This window comes from Taeniopygia guttata, chromosome 2, assembly GCF_048771995.1.
Source record: "Taeniopygia guttata chromosome 2, bTaeGut7.mat, whole genome shotgun sequence".
Classification (NCBI taxonomy): Eukaryota; Metazoa; Chordata; class Aves; order Passeriformes; family Estrildidae; genus Taeniopygia; species Taeniopygia guttata.
In genome coordinates, this window is record NC_133026.1 from 67,527,225 (window position 1) to 67,548,901 (window position 21,677).

Genomic DNA, 21,677 nt, shown 5'->3' on the forward strand with positions numbered 1-21,677 from the left:
CAGTTTGATTTATGAAATGTGCACCTGAAAGAAATTTAAAACAAAAGAAATCAATAAAGCACCCAAAAAATGCCTCCCAGTGTCTACACTGTATAAATAGAGAAAACCCTCACCTGATACTTGTCCACACTTCTGTTATTTTAGGTTTTGGGGTTTTTTTAAGTATTCAAAAAGACACACTTCTCTGATTAAAGACATTTCTCCACTTGTAAGGATACAATGAAAACTCTGAACCTCTCATTCCTCCAAGTAAAAACATGGTCTCTTCTGGCACTTTACATATAAGAGGGCAGAATGCAGGCCATAGCCTGGGCTCCATGATTATATGGCCTGGATGAGGGAGGGAACAAGATTAACAAACAGGCTGAGCAGAAAAGTAGGTGTTCATTGACTGGTGAAAGAGATAGCAGCAGTAATGCTGACCCAAAAGAAGTTGAGGGAATAAGCTCATCTCTCTTAAACTCCCTTCCTACAAATGCAAACAACTAAGTCATAACTTAAAATTACAAATGGGTACTCTTGGATTTTCCAATATTTTTCTTAATTTTACAGAGGGAGGCTGGGGGAAAGGAAACCTAAAGAACGATTGTCCTTAAACCCAAAAGCCAGAGCTCTCCTGAACAATGCAGAACAGAGAAGAGGAAAGAAAGCTGATGATCACCACCCTCCCAGCTGCTCACCATGTGCTATATTGTACCATTGTGCTACTGAGCTCCTACCAATTGCCCCTGGAGCTGTATGATAAGGGTAAGTTGGTGCCAGGCTGTGAAAAGACTATTAAGTTTTGACAAACAAACACAGTCAATTTTATGGTACCATAAACACTCCCTTTTAGCACCAGGGAAATAAGTACCATATACTCTTCCTGTACTCTGACAAGGAATCACACTATTTGATGCACACAACTCAAATCCACCTGAGTCCCACAGCCTCCTTTGACTGCAGTCAGAAAGCTTCAAAGGAATAAGTAGACTCAAAATGCAAGCTACAATGCAAGCTTTGATATCCAGATATGTAGTCAGAAAAGGCATGAAGCCTTCAGCAGAAAACCAGGAACACGGACACGAGGAAGAGAGCTTGGTTAGGATGCAGGGACCTGGACTCTGTCCAGATGCAGCCATCACCAAGCCGGTGGCCCTGAAGAGGCGAGCACCTCTCCGTGCACCTCGGCTCACCCAGCTGTAACATAAAGGTGGGGAGTTCAGCTTCCACAACGAAACACAGGGAGGGGTACAGACAGTAACCACGACCTGAGACGCAGGACTGGTGTTATTCACATCCCTCAGTGGTGTTAGATTTTGCATAGAATTTGGTGTTGGACAGAGTGACTTTATTTCTTGAGTAAAGTGCCCTTAGATTTGCATCTATCCTTAAAGACACCTTCTCTCACATGCAGCCTGGAAAGAGAGTTAAACATGCATTTTATTAGAAGTTAAAGACACAAGCAGGTCCACAAAAAATATAATTTATCTCCATTTAGTTCAAGAATATCAGCAACTGAAATACCAGCATAACCACTAAGAGAAAGAAAAGTCTAAGTTGTTAGGTATTAACAAAATTATCAGTGAGGCACAAATATAGTCTTCTTTGGTTTTTATGCCAAAACCATCATGTCTTGTTTATCCTGCCTTTCCTGGGGAATCTTATAGCTGAATGGAAAACCAGTGGAGTGATGCCCTATGGGAGACAGTAAAGAAATACTGCAATATAGCTGTGAAAGAAATAACTTAATTTTTAAATGTTTTGTTTTCCTTTTGTTCTCCCACCATTTTATTTTGTTTTATCCATTTGAGAGCTATATGGAGAAAGTTTACTGACTCTATTTCCAAAGTATTTTTACTTGTCTTTCATAAATACCCCCCATGTGAGGGAATGAACATGGATGACACTGCTAAATAAGAATTAAGTAAAGCAAGCTAATCAGTATTTCAGGTCTTTGTTCCATATGTCAATAGGTGAGGGCAATTCCTTCCCCTCCTGAAGCACTTTGACAGAGCTAGTTTAACTGTAATATACCACAGCAGCCGCATTTTTCAGTCAAGTTATTTCCCCCTACCCCAGCATCACAGGGCTATGCTTTTAGACTCATCCAGTTTCAGAGTTAAGCTTCCACTAGCTATGGATGGACAAAGGAACAATAAATCCACACTTCAAAAATATCCATACCTTGGCACCTAGAGACTAGACAGATTAGTAAAGATGAAAAAGAAAATTTTAAAAAAGATATTCTGATATTTTAAGTAACATGAGAAAGAAAGCTATGCCAAGAGCATGTCTCTAGACAACAGCTATTCTACACTGGAAAGTAAAAATTAGCAATTGTGTCTCCACAGAGTATAACAGAAGGAGGAAGAAAGAAGGTGAAGGCAAACACAGTGAAGCAAGGAAGAGCCTGCTAACTGGAAGAAAATACAACCTAGAATGGGCAAATAAAACAACAAGGGAAATAAAAAGACATGCAATGTCTCAGTAACAATGAATACTTGTGAGCCTGAAAAGGAAGAAATGTGCTGCTAAAATCCAGAGGCTTAGCAATGCTTGGCTATATTTGTTAGGATTTCTAGGAAACCCTTATGGATTGTGTAATTTGAAAACTGCATATGTGCATGAAACTGGGAACAACAGCAAAGCAGCGTCTTGATGAACACTTGCTACGTGCTTTTCCTCTAATGAAGCACAGCTCCCAGTGATCTATGGTAAGGGATCACACAAACAGGCTGGGCTTACAATCTGGGCGGATGGAGATGAAGAAAAGCCCATTTCTGGAACTGGTGTCCTGGACAGCCAGCACCTTCCCTGAGAAAGCAGCAGCAGGCAGGGGCCAGGCCAGCCCTCTGCTGCAGTCTTTGGAGAAGCCTGAAGAGCTGTTAGCAGAAGCTAAGAATGCAGCATAGCTCTTATGTAGCATCCACACTCCTCTGATGGACTGAGACAGCCCTCTTACATTTGCAAATGGGAAGCAGCAAGAACAGCGAGCCCAAGTTACTTCTTTCTCAAGTAAACCAAATTAAATAAAACTATCAGAGACATAAATGTATGGCTTGGCATCTACACACATCTCAAAAGTTAACAAAACAGCAGATTCTGAAAGAGTAGAAGGGTTCCAGCACAGTAGTGTGTTCTAAGAAAAAGGATAGGGAAAAGACAAGAACTGCCAGAAAGCCCTTTTGGGGAGGTTATCCTCTGCTTAATTGTCTCTAATTCTGCGCCTCGGTGACAAAAGCTGTGAAAAGCAAACGTTGAATGACATACTTCTAATTGCATAGTCCCATTTGATATTTTAAATGCATGTCATTGAGGATTTGCCTTTCATTAGTTTTGCCAGGAGCATGGGCAGCCCTCCAGACAGATAGAATTTTTTTTTCCCCTCAACATGCCACGAGGATGAGGATCCTATTTGCTGTTAAGAACACACAGCCTGTCCCATACAGCCAGCAGATACAAGCATGGATTCAGCCCTCCCTCCACTGGAGGTACTCTAAACTTTCAGTCAAAGAAAAGGACAGAAAGCGTCCTCATCCTGTCCTGAGAAAAACTGATCAAGCTAAATGCTACGTAATCTACATGAGCTCAAGTTACATATGACAGATATTTGAATCAAACCACTTTAATTACTTTTGCTCCACATTTTCAATAACTTTTTAGTGAATGTGCCCTCCCTAACTCTCAGATCATCCATCAGTCAGCTCCAGGAGTGAAGCTGTCAACCTCTTTTGCTGACAAAGATTTTTTTTTTTCCTCTGGCATGTCACTTCATTCTACTAAGCACTTGAATTATGATCTCTGAGTTCACAGCAATTAAATATCCACTGACTTTAAAAAAAATAGGTCACAGACACTTCTAACCTAACACCCTAGCTTTCTTCAGCACCATGCCAGACAGCCCTCCCCTGATGCAGGAGGCCAGGGCAGTCTGGCTGGACTGCAGGCAGGGCAGAAGGCTTCGCCAGGAATGCATCGGCACTGCCTGTAGCCAGATCTCAAATTCCCTACCAGCCTGAGTGCTCACATGTCTGTTCAGAGCCTTAACATAGACTTGACAACCAGGCCAGCATAAGGTCCTGTGACATCCCAGAAAGAGGGAGGGGAGAAAGCTGCCTGAGCAATTCTCAAATATGTTTTTTAAGCTGTTGGTTTCAAAGGCTTTTGTCTGTAACCCTAAATGTCATCCATGATGCTCAGCACCTCGCTGCCAATAAGGAAAGGGAGCTCTCTTCAGAGGAAAACCAGAGCTGCTTTACCTAGCAAAGGACTCTTCCCCTTGGTACCATCAACCCAGCATTTATTTCCTTCCCTTCACAGAAAGTATCTACAATGTACTGTAAGGCAACATAAAAATTCAACCACCTGGAAAGCTCCCAAAACCCAGCCTTTGATCTTTCAGGATGCATTCCTCCTTGTCAATGGTTTCTCACCTAGCTTGCTAAATTGATTATAAAAATATACTCTTTGAAACACTTGACATGGTTCTAACACATGAAACAGCAATGTAGTCATAGAAAGATTTTTTTTTTTTAACCATACAGTTAAGTAAAGGTATTTGCAAAACCAGGATGCTTTAAAAAAAAAATACAAATTTAAAAAATCCACCTATCTTACTGTGAAATCTGCCATATATCTGTATTTTTCTCTTCTCAGGGAAAGGCTTTTTTTTTTTCCCTTTTTTTTTTTCCTTGTAGGGGCAGGCAAGTGAGTAGTATCATTTTCTCACTTTTTAAAATTAAAGGTCAGAGAAGTACACTCCGTCCTCGGGATGAAGAACTGCTCTGCTGTTGCACTCAGTCCCCTGTAATCTGTTTGCAGGGTTATTGTCAGAGGAGAGGAGGCTTGTGACAGTAAAACATTGAGACCAACTGCAGCAAACTGAAAGCACAAGTGCAATAGGAAAGCCTGACAAAAAATGAATAAATTGCTCTGCTATGGGTGTGCACGCCAGTGATGACATTTCACCTCTACTTGAGGACTGAGCCCTTGCCTAAGGTAGGGGATTCCAGCCCACTCTGATGCATCGCTGGCAGCAGTCACAGAAGCTGGCGGACATCTCTGTGATGCACGGCAGCAGCCCACCTGCTGGGAGCGTGCCATGGAAAAGTAGGCACCCGGAAATAAATCCGTAGTGGACAATACTTGGGAGAAATACCTTCCCTCCCAGACCAGATCCAGCACTGCAGCGACTGGGGAGCAGGTGAGGGGATAAAGCAGGATGATCCTGTGCTCAGCCATCAGCTGAGCTCCGAGGATCTCACTGCAGGAATGGCGCACTGCAGGCCAGAGGCATCGGTAACGCCAGCTTCAGCCACCTGACACACTGTACATGGAGAGCATTCCCATTTTAATTGCAGGGACAACAACTGATTTGTGCCAGCATTATCTCTGCAGATCTCTGAAGCATCAGTGCTGTAACAGCCTTTAAGGAAAGGCTCCTCACAAGCCAAGCAATTTCCATCTCTATTTGCAGCTCTTGAGACCAGCAGCTTAACCTTACTTTCACCTCCCTTTTGTGAGCTCTACAGGCAAACCACAGGGGGAAGAGATGAGAGCTGGGGTAGGGGGGCAGCCACTTGAAAACCTGATGCTGGAGAGAAGGCTTCTGAAATGTTAAGGAGACTTCCCGACAAACCAGCCCCCAGAGGAGTTAAATTCCACCACCACAAAACATTCTGCTGCTATTAAACAGCTTTTTTTGCTCATGTTTCAGGGCATCAGAAGAGGAAGTGAAACAGCATTAGCTGCTTCCTGACTTAATAGAAACCTTGGAACAACCATCAACACACACTTACATAGTCAAGACTATACACTGAAGTGCATTTAATGATTTTATCTTTCCAAATAAGCAAATGAGATAAAGTACTATCTTGCAATTTTTAAAGAATACTATTTCCTCCTCCATGAACCAAGAAGTCATTACACAGAATGTTCGTTTCATGCATTGGTGTAATTGAAGGCTAACACCCATTAGCATATTTCTTGTTTTAAGTATAGCATCAGAGAAATGGGAGTGAGGGGGTGGGAGGTACATGCAATGGAAGAGCATAGAAATATATGTTAAAGAGGTAAATGAGCTTTCAAAATATACCCAAGAGGCTGTATGTATGCTGAAGTTCACCATTGTATCACTATAATAAAAAAAAAATCCTGATCTAGGGCCAGAAGTGCATTATTGATAGTCAAAACACTGCCTAACTCTATTTCAATATTATGTGACAATATTGGAGGAGGAAAAAAGACAAATGGAATCTCTCTGTACATTCACAGTACCCTTTGAATAAAAAGCTAGAGAGACAGATTAAACTGAAACAATTCAAACACAGTCTTCCTGGAGTTAGAATATTCCCACCCTACAATGTTTTTCAAGCTTCAAGGACTATTAAATAGTGTTAAGCAAGCATTTAGCACTTTATGTGTTCAGAGTGGTAACAGGCGCACACACACACATACACACCAGCCTCCCCCAAAAACCAAGAAAAACCCCACTGAACAAAAGACAGAAGATTTCTCCCTGTTCCCACCTGAGGTAATGCTATAGCAACATTCATCCTGGAATTGGAGAAGACAGGACATAACCCCATGTGGTGGGATGAAGCAGAGAGGATGGCATCGAGCACACCCTGAGTACTGGAAATACATTTTGAACAGGGAACGATGGACCACTCTAATGGAAAAGCAGCACTGACAGCCTTTGCTTCTGTACATGCTCAGGACACCCGGGTTAAAGTTAATTCCTATGAAAAACTGTTTGTTAATAACACCAAACAGCTAGCTACACAGTAAGGGTGAGAACCAATGGGAACAAAGCCAGTAGCTTAACATACCATCCTAACAAAACAAAACAAACAAACATAAAAACCATCCCATTTAATCATAAAAAGAAAATGTATGACTAGATGAAAATGGAGAGTAGGATGCAAAAAGGAATGAAAGGCCAATTTCTTTTTCTACTGCCCTGTATAGTCAGGAAAGGCTTTGGCAGAAGCAAGATTTCTATAAGTGGACCATAAAATAATAGGTTGGACTTTCTACATTTAATTGCTTTCTGACACTAAAATCTGCCTCAGAGATACTATAGAAAATACTTTCAAGCCTTAAAAAAAAAGTCATCGGGGACATGAAGGCCTCATTGTTTTTACCAAACTTTATATGTCAACACATACACACACATTTAAAAAAAACCTTACCTCCCTTCTGAGACATTAAATCCACACAATGTTTCTTGGAGAGGGTAAAAAGAAAATGTAGGTCAAGATGTTGAGATAGGGATTGCTTCTGAAAGATGAAAGCATAAGAGGACTAAGCTTTCATTCCTTATGTTTCTTTGAGATTTCAAACAGAGTGTTATTTGATAATGGTGCCTTTCAGAAAATTGGAATTTAATATAGCTAATTATAAGTTAGAGAATTAATGTACAGTCAGTACTCCAACAGAGCTGGTATACCATGCTGATGCTTTTTACCAGCATGTCCCCAGTGCTTATTATAGATCTTTTCTCCAAATACTAAGGCCAATCTGTTCTCACATTAGGCTGGATGGCCCAGGAATTGGGGTGGGGGAATGAAAAAAGAAATCTCCATGGCTGTAACACTGAGCCTGCAGCAAGCAGCCTGGAGTTGCCGGCACGGCATGGCATGGGAACAGGCCCTCACACTTCAAAGGGAGCCCAGAAAATAAAAGGATAAAGACAGAGTAATAAACAAAAGTAGCTGTAGAGTAGCTCAGAGTTCACTGAGAAACAGCAAAACACCTTTTCCTCCTTCCAATTAAAAAAGAGGAAAAAGGTTGTCAACAAATATGAAGACCTCAGATAAACAGAGAGAGAGTACTCCTAATTGTCCGGTATTAACAGGGAAGTATCTGAAAATTATTTGCCCTATGAGCAATCATAAGCTAAAAATCCTGACCTACATTTCAGAGAAAGCAAGGGGTATAAATAGGAATATCTCTCACGACAGGCACCGGCAGCAGACACTGCTAGATTTGGACCAGGAACAGTTTCTCTGCAATTCTGAAGGAAGCCATGCATCAGTGTTTCAGGGACCTACGCAGGTTCTGGATGCTCTGTTTTTAGAGACAGAACAAATGTGTCCAGCAACATGGTGCTGCACGTAGCTGGTTAGTAAGTACAGCAAAACTGCAATTTAAAATTAAGTTTCGACTTAAACATCCATCGTACTGTAGTGAATTTTGAGAGACAAAATGTGTATTGTGGGAAACTCTTGCAATCCATGAGGTCCCAGCAGCTTTCCCTTTGTTCTTCACTGTAGTTTCAGACTAAGAGAGCATATTTATTTGAGTTCTCAGATGAGCTCTGCGTTTAGGTGTCAATCAGAAGGGCCATACCCCAGTTTTTCCTGAGAACAGTATCTATAGTCAGTTGAGCTGCAAGCTTTGGAGTGAGGGTGGCAGGGGCAGGAAAAAAGTGTGCATTTTTAAAACAGAAGTTTCATACACCTTAGCAAGTTAATTCTGCTGAAGTCATATTTTTATTTTGCATGTCCTGACATGGTTTTAGAGCAGGACCTGTGTAAGCAGTACTACCCTCCAAAAAATCTTCTGCACTTAAAAGGCCACATCAGGACAAAATCTTTCTGCCCCTTATAGAGGGCATCTCCCCCCTCCTCATCCTGCAAGAATTCCCCAAATCCTGCTGAAAATTGCCACTACTACCCGGTCCCAAACCTTGGGACTGAGAACTTCCTCCTTTGAGCTGCAGAACAGCATTCAACTTTAAAGCAAATAGACATACCAACCAAAAGCTCAGTGAGATCCCTCAAAGGTCAGGAGGGACATCAGCCACACAAAAAACCCTGAAAAGTTGTTTTCCTAAAACCTTGGTATGCTTTCTCAGCCCTTTCCCTGTCCTGGCAGAATCTCTCCTGGAAGAAGGAAAGCACAGACTGAAGAGCAGACTCTTTCTCACAAGAGAGAGAGAGTTTCTAAGTTTCCCTGCAAGTCTAGTTTTCACAAGACTATCCCCAGTGAGTCCAAAATTATTTGAAAGTGTTTAAATAGAAAATAACTGAGCAGTTATAATTTTGATCCAGCCAGATGGCAATCCAGTACCATCTCGATATCCAGTTATGACAGAGAACCTGAAAGCCTGCAAAACTTTCCCCATAAACCCCAATATTCAAGTTTGCAGGAAGTTTTTCAACTCATTTTTCTAATCAGTCAACTATTTCTAAAAGGTCTGCTTTCCAGGCTGTTAATGGCAGAAGCCTAGATGCACAACAGAAAAAAAGGTGGTTTTCTGTGCTAAGCAATGCCTTAACTAATGGCCCATTTATTCTACTTTATGAGCAGAGTACTTGTATATAACCCTGTGTAATGCTGTGGATGTTACTCAACCTTCATGACTTTGCATGCCAGTTTTATTGGAGCACCTTCCATGCTGGCATAAAGGGGACTTTGCACCAAACAGTCTTCCTCTAGCCTAGCAGAGATCAGCATCAGTTTGCAGCTCAAAAACCTCTTTTTCACAAAGAACATTTACTCTTCAATTCTGGTCTCTTGTTAATGAGACTTTAAATATTCAAGGACAGTGTCATACTGTTCCAGGGTAATCTCTGAAAGAGAGCATTTAGATCTACAATTGCAAATGAGCTGTGTTTATCTACTTAGATAAGACAGCCTTGTTCATTTCAATTAGAGAAGGTCAGTTCCAGGCAAATGTAAACTGTCATTTGAAGTTCATCCCTGCAGGACAATGAGATGAGGTACTGCTTCTGGGACAGGTTTCCATCTAAATAAAACTTGACAACTAGTCCCTAACCACAGACCTCATTGTTGCACAAAAGGCCATCTTCAATTGATTTTGGGGAGGGGGAGAAGAGCTGCAAAAACCCATGCTTCAAGAAGATCTGGAATTCAAGCCACATTCCTGTAACTTCTATCCCTTATTCATGACTTCCACCTGAAGGTAATTGCTGCTGACCTCCCAGGATGCTACCAGGCAGAACAACTACTCTAGAAAGCACCAGATTTTACTATCTTGGCAAAACAGACTTATTTGCTTACTGCCCCATCAGATTGTCACATTAAAGAGAAAGGTTAGGTGTCTTCTCCTTGGAAGACAAACAGCATTTTTCTAGACAGACACAGAACCTGTGGTTTCTAGACCACTGGAACCAAGAGGACGGAAGAGAAATTTAAGTCCTGCATGCAGACTGCGTAACAGGAATATGCTTCTCCCCAGCCCCAGCCCACTCCTGTACCAAGCCTCAGGTTTGTGGCTCCATGGAATCTTTTCATTTCCTTCTGGCATATGGAGCCACAGACTGAGAGAATGCCTGAGGCTTTGAAACAAGATCTCGACACTCCAGCAAGGGAACAGGGGTCAGGAAAAAATAAAAGGGGATGAAATTCCTCTTCAGCCACCTCCATCCAATACACCTGTATGTACATGTGGCAGTACAACCCAGATGACTCTTCTCAATGAGAAAATACACAGATAGGAAAGGACACACTTCTATCATTGCACCCTCTTGATAACATTGTGACAGCATTTCCACACTGAACAGAAAGAAATTTCCCACATTGTGAAGAACGGGAAAAACTCTACTCCTTCTGTGCCACTTTCATCACTTGCAAGCTTCTTTCAATCCATACACATACACAGGAGGCGTAACTTTAAAAAAATGGAGTGCTTGCAGGGCATCTTTAAAAACAGTTGGCCATGGAACACTCTCACCTTTCACAGCACCAGAGACAACAACCACTGTCTGAAGGAGATATATTAGGGAAAACCTGCTTTTGAGACAATCTGGCTGGAAGAGAGCATGTCAAGATGCAATTTAGCTTTAAAATGTCTGTTTACATACATGCACACAAAGACTTAAGAAGAGAAAGAACTGAAATATTTTTGAGGTCAACCACTACTAAAGCTGAGTGAGGGATGAAAGGAGGAGGAGAAAAATGCAATTAAATTCTGGTGCGGTCTTTAGGCATTACTCGGAATGGCTGGCTGAAGCTGCCAAACCTTTAGCAGGAAAAGTGGCTTATCTCCTGGCTTCCCTAATTGTACCAGAGGTCAGCTGATGAGGTTTCAGGAGCTTGCCAGCTCCATCCCTCTGTGGGATCTTTGGCAGATTGCTCCAGCTGGGCTCCTTCCAGCCCTTCCCTTTTTTCCATTTTAGCGTATAGCTTGAATAAAGAAAACAAGATGAAGGCTTTCAAAGATAACGCAGTCTTTCACAAACAGATGCAGAACAAAGCACAGGAAATTCTGAGCAAAGTAAAAAATGAATGTTGTCTGTTCAGGGCTTATCTGGAATGAGTTAGCCTCTTAGTGGACAGATCTGAAACATCACATGGTCCTGACTACGATTGCAATGCTCACTAACAGTCGCATAAAGGGAGAAAACAGGATGGATAAGGTTGGGAATTTCAGCACTCAGAGATGGAAATTCCTTCAGAGGTACCAGAAAAAACACTTACGAGTTAAGCTTTTCACTGTTACCCCTTCTTGCCCTAAGCCCAAGGCTTCTGTATCTATACCTCTGACTCGATCAACGACCCCAGTATAAAATTCATTTAAACTGGGAAACAAAGGACATCAAAGGCATGTCATTGAAAATATGTATGCAACTAATTCCAAATACAACTTCACCTTAACTGCTTGTAATAAATCTGTGCTAGTTAGACACACACATACACACAAAGATTTAAAAATGCAGGCACATTTATTATTATGGAAAGCAATCTGCTATGACTTAACAGTATACGTACTAGGCTATATTTATTTTTTGGAAGACATTCACCCACAAGCTCTGGAACGGATCTGCTATGTGATGAACCTCAAATCATCATCAGTTACTTGAAGAGAGCAGTTATTTCAGAATGGTACCTCACAGATTTTAAAGCAAAAAGATCCAAATGAAACCAAACTGAAATGTGGAGGCATGCACACAGAGCACAGACCAATCTCCCAGGCTGTTATGAGCCATGGAACAAATGTGACTAATTCCTGAAGTTTCATTGCTCTAAAAAAGGGACTGGTTTTCTTAGAAATTCTACATTCAGATGTGGATCAATGACACTTAAAATAATGTAACACCACTCTACTGGTGCTTTCAGTTTACTCCACATCACTACAAGGATCCCTAAACCCATTTTGATTGTTATCCCATATTCTTAAGAAGTCAAGGCCTCTGAACACAGTAGGGCATTTGAGGTGAAGAGTATGGTACATTGGCAGCAGAGTCAGGCAACTTGCTGAATTGGCTACTGTGCCCATCAGCAATTACAGAATCTCTGCTTTTTCTTCCAAAACCACTTTACTGCCAGGGTTAACACAATAGGGCTTACAGCACACATGACACCTGCTCCAATTAAACACAGCCTAATGGCCTTAGAAATGTCCTGCTGGAGCAAATAGTTCTCAAACACTTTAAAGCAGAAAGTAATTTCTAAAATGCCCCCAAACCAATAAAAACTGCTGTGGAGGTTCTAGGACACAAGACAGCCCCTTGAAGGCTGAAAACATATTCTCTCAAATACTCTGAAAGCACTCCACAAATGTAGTCTTGCACTAAAAGCTCAAAGCTGTAGTATAAAAATAATTAGCGAAGGCCTAATTCAAAGCCAAGCAGAGTCAGTTTCAGAAAATATAGCTCCCTAGGATTCACTACAGTAAACTGCATTACACAGTCTGTGTGTATGAGTGAAACTTTTCTCTGCACTTACTTGTAAAGCTCATTTTATTTCCCATTACATTCCTATTTTCTTAATAAAATTGAGTATGCTATTTTAATGACAGATTCAGTAGTATGTCTTACTCTCATTTCCAAAACAGGCAAACTAGAATTGAAAAAAGGTAAAATTTTTGACAGAGCTAGCAACCCTGTGACATAAAACCACCCCCACTCTTTTGGTTGTAAATACCAGCCAAAAAGATGCCATGGTGCAAATTTTGGCTGGAGATTCTACAGCTGATAAAAAGAGAATGAAACAGTTTGTCTGTCCACACTCAAGGGTGCTTTCCAGACTGCTGATACAGAAAACCCAAGGCAGCAACTATGCAGAATTACCCTGAGTCAAGGAAAATAAAATTGTTTTCTCTGTTGATGTTCAGGCCAAGTTTTTTCTCATGGAGAGTCAACGCAACAAATTTCACCACTGTGTAAGTGGTGAGTTCAGGTTCTTTTTTTGGGGTGGGCTTTCTTGGTGCATTTGTTTGTGGGGTTGTGGGCGTGCTGGAGATGGTTGATAGTATCATAGAATATCCTGAGTTAAAAGGGACCCATGAGGATAATCAAGCCCACCTCTCAGCCCTGCACAGCACCATCCCCCAAAAGTCACACGGTTCCTGGAAGCATTGTCCAAACACGTCTCAAACTCTGTCAGGCTTGGTGCTGTGATCACTTCCCTAGAAGCCTGTTCCAGTGCCCAACCACCCTCTGGGTAAAAAACCTTTTTCAAATAGCCAGCCTAAACCTTCCCTGACACATCTTCAGGCCATTGTGTTGAATCCTGTCACTGGACTCCAGAGGAAAGAGATCAGTGTCTGCCCCTGATCTTCCCCTCATGAGAAAGTCGCAGACTGCCATGAGGTCTCCCCTTCTCCAGGCTGAACAGACCAAGTGACCCCAGCTGCTCCTCATACAGCTTTCCCTCAAGGCCCCTCACCACCTTCGTAGTTTCCTTTGGACCCTCTAACAACTTTATATATTTCTTATATTGTGGTATCCAAAGCTGCACATAGGACTTGAGCTGAGGCTGAAGCAGTGCAGAGTAGAGTGGGACAATCAATTCCCTAGACCAGCTGGCATTGGGTTGATTTTTGTTTTGTTTTTAAGAGAAAAATGAACCTAACACCTACACTTGTGAAGAACTTTTCAATGAACTTTTAGCTGAATATTTTTTTACTCATATTCCTGGCAACTGTTGTCCCTTCTAGCATCTGAGGTTGTGGTTAGACGACATGACTGTGCCAATCCTAGGGCTGTGGTTAGACAAGATGAATATGCCAAGTCAAGCAGCTTGCTACTATCAAAAAGGATAAGGAGTCTGATACCCTCTTCCTCCAACTTTCAGTCAAGGTACTCCATTTCCACCAAATGAGCACATGGTGCTCACCTAACCCCTTAATGAACATGAGTAGCTCTTTAAACTAGAAAAAAAAATACTTTTTAAAAATATTTCTTTTCTGGGCTAGTTTTCTGCCACGTTAGTAATCTGGACTGGCTGAACTGCATGGGCAGAAAATGGTAGAGCCAGCAGAAGGTATGAGGTGAAAGGAGGGGGGCCAGATTCATCAGCTACTGCTTAACCCTTTCTCACCTTTCCTTAACTTATTTATTTTAGGCCTACAATAAGTCTGTGACAGATAATGCACACGCATCTGCAGATTCTTCATTGCCATTTCCATTTTCTATGACTGCTGATTAACAATACGCAAGGAGACAAGATTATTTTTAGAATTTGTTTGCCTAGAAATGCACTTAGAAGCAACATAAGCTCTTTTAGGATGGTCGTGAAATAAATTTTAACAAAATTAATTACACATTTTCTCTGTTTCACAGGTTAAAGAAATATCCATCCATGTTACATTTGAGAGGCAAAGGAATATGGGTGTCCTGTGAAAGAAAATTCTCTATCAGTCTTGCTAAACACTGAAATTTTATTAAGATAGAAGCACAATTTGGATGGACATAATCAAATTCAGTTGACATTACTGAGGGCACAATTTGGCAAATTTTTTTATAAATAGTGATGATGGAAGAAGCAAAGAAGAAGCTCTGTGTCAGCCAATGAACAAGCAAGTCCCTGGCACACTCAAAATTAATTCTGTTCTAGAAAACAAAGAAAGGAAAAGAGATTTAGAAATTTTCAATGAAGCCCAACTCAAGCATCTTGTTATTTATTTGTTAATCTTTAAATTCACTTGACAGCAAGCACCAAAGTGAAAGCAATGGTGAGTGCCATGACAAATTTGCTCAGATGCTTATTTTCTGAACCTTTCAGCTGAAAACATCTATATTTAATCACAGTTTAAAACTAGCCAAAAAAACTGTTTACTCTGAATGTAAAGGGAAAATACTGCAAAGTTGAAAGAGGTATTTCTGTTTCTGTAAATGCATTTTTTAAATCCACTTACAGACAAGGGTCCTTGGCACAGTTACAATCTTCTATTAAGGTTAGGAGACAGACAGACATTACCCACTGTCAACAAATGCAATCTCACATCACTGATGGAGTGAAAAGCTCCCTAGACAAACGTTAGCATAAAACCTTCTTGCAGTACTTAATTGCAGCCTTCAGAAATAAGAGAGATAAAGTTATCAGTATATCTGAACCATCACAGTGAATGAAGAAGGCTGTTTTCTTGTTCAAAACTGAAGCTTTAGTAGCGACCCAACTAGGGAAGGAGACACACATCACTCTGGGCACACAGAGGCGCAGCTGAAACAACAGCACTCCCCTAAGGGCTGCTGTGTTTTCATCTACAGGAGTCAGAAGAGAAGAGACGTGGTCTAAGGGAAGGCATGGTTGCCCAGCTGGCAGCTGCTGCCATCCTCTCTTAGCTAGCTTTTGGCAGATAATACATGGCACTGAGCTGATGCACTCGGCTCAGCAGTGTTCAGGCATTTCTACCACATCTGTTGCGATTTTCATGCCACGCCTGGAGTACCATCTACACAGCCAGGGAAAACAGGTTTCACCAACAAGCTGAAGTCAGGTGAAGACAGTCCCATGCCACCCTCTCACTGGGCACCTTCCTTTCAACATGGCTCACTAGGGAGCTCACATGGGCTCATGGGGGATAGAAACCCCCATGCAGTGAGCAGAAAACATTTTAAAATGCACACATCAATTACAAAAAGAGCTATTTTCAGACATCACTGCTGCTTGTCCCAGCTGGCTTGAACAGCCAGTGTGGAAGCCAAGGGATGGGCAGAACCCAGGAATCAAGAGGTTGGTGCTGCCACTGGGTCTGGCACCACGGTCCCACCAATAACTGCCTCAGAGACTGCTGCCTTTCAGTGTGGAGATGTATCATTTGTGGAAAAAAACAACTCTCCAACAAAAGTCACAGGAACTTTCATGTGGGAATGGCTGAGGGCAGAAGCAGACCAGTACAAAGTGGTGCAGTCCCCATCCCTGGAGGCAATCAAGTACAACTGGATGTAGTACTTACTGCTGTGGTCTAGCTGACAAGGTAGTGATCAGACAAAGGCTGGAAGTCTTTTCCAACCAAAATGATTCTGTGATGGGAGAAAGGGGCACCAGAGACTTTGTAAGCACATGGATGGAGGTGGTGGTCCAACCACCACCTCCCATCCTTGTGCTTACATGGTTCCCACTCTACTTAAAGAACATACATAAAATAAGTAAGTTCCTTCAACAACCTTAAATGTAAAGTGAAATCTCTCAGAATAGCAAAATTACATTTTTTACTAATCTCTTAATTTACTTAATGAACAAGACTTCAACTTCTACCCTGAACCAAACTGTTCCCTCACATACATTTGATTTCCCAAACAGATTACACCTGCTGTCAGCTTAACCTAGATGACATGTTTGGAAACTGCCACGACACCTTTCTAGGACAAAGTATAGCTGGTGAATACAAACTATCTGCTTGAATAATTCTAACGTCTGGTTTGTCATCTCTGTACATTAACTAACCATCTTAACAAATAAGGAAACTTTGTCGCTTTTTCCATTCAAGAAATGCATTTCTGCATCAGAGATTTCTTTACTGCAAGTCCTGAAAAACAGCACTTTAAGTCTTAGGTCATAAAAGTTGGCTTTATGATATAGTCTTTTGAGGGTACTGCTTTTACTCTCATCAACAGAATGCAAGCCATTATTACATATGCCGTTGCCTTTTTTATACCCCTATCTCACATTTTAAGCTGCACAAGAAGAAAACAATTTCCCAAAGGATTTAGTTCTCCTTTTAGATGAGGATCTTTGAAAATTGGTATCACTATTACAAACACCAATCCCTATTCTTAAAATCCTAACGCAAATGACAACCAGCAGTAATCAAAATCACTAAAGAAGTCCCACTGGGTTTTTCCAGCGCATGACCTTGTTTCCATAATCAGAGTTCCAGTATCCCTTTTAGGGCTGCAGAGAGTTTCTTGACAACCAGCACAAGCACCTCCTTCAAATTTTATATTCCCAAGGGCTGAAGAGGAACATGTAGGAAACAAAGGCATACTGTATGGTGTTCATCTATACTCTGCAAATATTCAGAGTCAACATAAACACACATGCAATGTATCCACTGATACAACAACCAAAATATACCCACTCGCCTTTCCCTTTAATCAGAACCACTTAAGTAATGGAGTTTCAGACACAAATTATGTAGGGTTATTTTCAGGATAACAAGTAGCTTTAATACTGAGACAGAGACAGCTATGGTATTATCATACATAAAATTGCCAGAAGCTATTTCAATTCTTATTTATTTTAAATTTAATTTTTATTATTCAGCGGCACAGAAGTTAATTGTCTCTGCGCCACCACCAGCACATCAGAGTTTGCAGAAACTTTAATACAGAAAAGACTGCTGTTAATAGGTTCATCTTCCACATTTAAAATTAATTTGCTTTTCACACTATCAAAGAGGCACCATTATTCCAGCTACCAAATCATTAATGATACTACTGAACTCACCAGATGAAATACAATTGACCATCATTTTCATACAAGTTTAGCTGCAGCTTTACAAACACTGGCAAAGGAACTTTTGTAGCATGTTGATCAAACTTCAGCCGCTCCACATGCATAAAAATTTCTTGAAGACACAGGTTGCAAGGAACTGGTGCACCTTTTACCTTCCTCTATTGCTACAAATAAATACTTTCTACTAGAACAGATTGCAAGTATATGAACGAGTAAATGTAAGGAATGGCAGTTCTAAAACCAGACCAGAGAAAGTCTCTCTGCACTACAGATGGTGGCACAAAGATGAAATCCTACCCAGCTGTTTGCAGTCCCCTCAGCTACTAGAAGCACACAAGACCAATCCATATTCTTGCACAGAGCAGGGAGTTCAGAGAGCCTGAATCCCCCTCACACCTTTCCTTTCCACTTTTGAAAATGGTTACATTTGCCAGGCACTGAAAGGTGACCTATTTGATTTTTAACAGTCATATAAATAAACAAATTTAAAAATGGATCGCTCACATAAAACTGTATTTAACCACATGCTACCCTTTGGAGTAACAGGCAAAAAACAATGGATGTGGCCTGGAAGTTGAACAAAGGACACATACAAGAAAACATTTTTTCTTCCCAACAGTATGAAATCTCCGATCTAAGACTCATACTTAAAATACTACACATTTCCCTGAATTCAAAATAGCTCAGTCATTTCTCAGGATGACCTGCCTTTTTCCCAGTCCATACAGACACAGCTATTTGAATTTTTTCCTTTTTTTTTTTTTAATGTAATGAACAAATTGCATTTTCAAATAGATTTTCTTGATGTCACTGCACAATATCAATCCTCCTTCCTTTTGCTCATTTTTCTCTGCATAATGAAACATTCTTCTAAATATCAATGTTAAAAAAATTACCTTTGGACAGAGATGTTGCGAAAGAACAATGCCAAGACAGGCCTTTTAAAAAATCATTTAGCAAACAGAAAGAGCAACATGGAATATCATTCTGGCTCAAATAGAAAACCCTAACCCTCAAATAACTGGTCATCTATTCCTGTGAAGGAGCAAAGCTCTGAAGATGTGAGCTCTGCTGCTGCCAGGGGAAGCCAGTGGCATACTCCATGTCTGGTACCTGCATTGACACATCATTCCCAGCTAACTCACTTTTTATCTAAGCTGCCTTTGGAGAAACTAGACACCATGAAAACCTCAGTCATCCTGTAACCTGGCACATCATCAAAGCTTCCTAACACACAATTACTGTGCTTCATGCCTTTGGACTTTTTTTCCTTTGACTAAACAAAACCCCCACAATGGAATAAGAAAGTTTCCAAGAGAAATTGTGTTTGACAGAAGATCAATGATGCAGAGGTGTTGGAAGGAAAAAAGCCAATGCTGTTTTGTGTACACCTCCAAGCTTATAAATGGCTTGCTCTTAAACCTAGATGCCCCTTCCCATCAGATCAGCGTTTGATATTATTACTGAACTGGGAAGTCTGAGGTCTTCTTTAATCACATTAAGGAGTTTGCAATTTCTTACGCAATAAAGTGACTCTGTCATGCTGCCTGTAGTTATCCAGCCAGTCCCCTACCTTTTTGCCTTGTTGGCAGTAACACTCAGTGGAATCTGACTCCCCGTGTCAACAACACAAGCTACATATAAATAACCTACCAAGCAAGCACCCAGCTGCTGTTTTAACGCATTAGCACATGTATAGTTATGCACATGCCTAAAAGGAACTGCCATAAACCTCCATAAAGAAACAAATAAGCTCTTGTGAGTAAAAACTGTAAGCCTGCCCAGAAATCTGAATCCTGCTAGTCATCACTTTCAAGGCTCAAGCTAGCATGACAAAGCCTTTTCAAGTAAGGGTCTAAGTGAATCTGAAAGAGACACACTTTATATTCACCTCTCAGGATACCACAGATTTTTAAAGCAACTTTAAGGGAAGGGGAAGCAACAGATAATAACTGACTAGAGAATTAAAGAAATAAAATTCAAGTCCTTTCAAGCTCCTGTCATATAAGTTTGTCTGGATCTCCTTTTCATACCTTTAAACAACTGCTCTGTGAGCTACTAAACTAGGGGAGTCCAATGTCACAGAGCTTGTGTCCTCTTAGCCCTTTAACTCTGTATGTAGATCCTGTGCCACTTCACCTGTGGACTTGGATCACTCCAGAGGTAGATGCTAGCAAGCCAGTTTCTTACATCTAAGTGACAGTATGTAAATTCTGTCCAAGTGTACATCCCCAAGGCAACTGAAGCCAATCACCTCTAAATGGTTACCTGACATAGTACATCAGGAAGCAGACTGACTAGAAGGGCTCCTTTTCTCTGGATTGGTAGCCTGTCGCAGACCTCCCACCTCCCCTCTACCCTGATCCCCATCTAAATCAGTTAGCCAAAAACCAAAACATACAGATTCTTCTACCCGGACATTTCAAGCATTCCAGAAACAAGTTCCTCCGTGCAGATCAAAAGGGCACAGTGTATGCCAGATGGTACAATGGTCTGCCTCCCTGGTACAGTGTGGAAGAAGGACTGACTCCTTCCAGCAGTACCACAGAGGTGTCTCACCGTTCACTGCCTTGAGGCTCCCGCTAATGCCATCACTGTGCTGCCGCTTCTGTGCGTTCTTGAACTCCTTCAGTGATAAATAAAGGACCTTCCGCACCACCCTCTCCTCTGACCAGGGAATCCCATCACTGTCATCCTAAAGGAGATGGAAACAGAAAGGAGACGTTAGTTTCGTGTACCTGAAACAAAACAAAAATCCAAACAAAACCAAATAAACCCTCAAAGCCTAAGGCTATACAGATTATTTTTAATTCAGTGAAAGAGATAAAAAAGAAAATCTGAAAAAGAATACTCTATAAGAAAATGCAACCTGACCAGCTCTAACAAAGAACAGAAACGTAAGTAGTATCAAGTCAGAGCATTAGTCCCTCTAATCCTTTATTCAGCAAACAGCAGTAGGCATGTACCAGGTGTTAGGCAGGAGGTAAAACTTAATTGTTAAAATCCTTATCATGAATGCCTCAAGGAGAAATTTATCACACCCAGGAAGTGTTCTCCCAGGTAATTAAGAGGAGGGGAAAAAACCCCAACAAAACACTAAAATGGCTAATGCAGAAATTGAAGAGGCAAGTTTGGTGAACCAACTTCTCTTGTTGCCATTTTGGCCTTAGTTGGTGTCTCTTGGCTCAGGTTATTTTTCTTTCCAGTTTAGCGTTTTGCATTAATTGCAGTGTTATAATGATGTTCTATATTGACAACAGTGAAGTTATTCTGAATTTATCTCAGCATAAAGCCAAGTGGAATTTGGCTCATGGGGCATATGTTTTCTACTTTATTTTTAGGAGACAAATGCTAATTTATCAAAAGGAATACTAGTCTACGTCAAATTTAGTACTCACTTTAGTTAAAAGATTAACTCCCTGGAAAAGCATTTCCCTAAAGCCTTCAGCATTCAAATAAATTAAGTCAGCAAATTGATAAAAAGACATAAGTGACATAGGTAAGTCATCATATTTTCATAAGCCCCGTAACTGTCTTGGGGTCTTTGGAAATCACTATTAGAGCATTCTTGCCCTTCAATTCCTCAGGGGCTACATCATTGCCAAAGCAAAAGATTATCATTTCTAGGCAGACCTTAAGCGGTAAGTGTACAACAGCGTACTGTTACTGTCACCTCACACTGAAAACTCCACAAGTCCCATCAGCAATCCCCACCAGGAGGCAGGAGAGCTTAAGACCACCCATGTGCCAAAGAAAAGACTGACTGCCAACTCCCAAAAAAATAAGCATAGTTAAGGGTGACCAGCGATAGCTTTTTCTTTGCTCTTCTAGTGACATATTGGCATTCAGCTGCTGAACTGTGATCAAAAACATTTCCACTCCTCACACTCCCCCCAAAAAAATTCTAGGACAAATTACTTGGCAGGGGTTAAAAAACAAAACAAAACAAAAAAAAAAAAAACCAACAACAAAAAAAGCAACACAATGAGTGCAGTGAAAGCAGCCAGCATTTTGGCAGCAGGATGTGCATTTCGCACGAGGGA

The 21,677-nt window shown here is 41.1% G+C and overlaps 1 protein-coding gene across 4 annotated transcripts in view; it reads right to left on the reverse strand.

Moving 5' to 3' along the window:
* The window catches only part of JARID2 (jumonji and AT-rich interaction domain containing 2), a 210,262-nt gene that overhangs the window by 98,695 nt on the left and 89,890 nt on the right, over positions 1–21,677 (reverse strand). For all 4 annotated transcript variants that reach the window (XR_012053914.1, XM_002189147.6, XM_072924165.1 and 1 more), the window contains exon 2: positions 20,194–20,329. Coding sequence is in view for 1 of the 4 variants with exons in the window: in XM_002189147.6 (XP_002189183.1) it covers positions 20,194–20,329 (136 nt within the window). In the remaining 3 variants the exon portion in view is untranslated. The remainder of the gene's footprint in view (positions 1–20,193; positions 20,330–21,677) is intronic.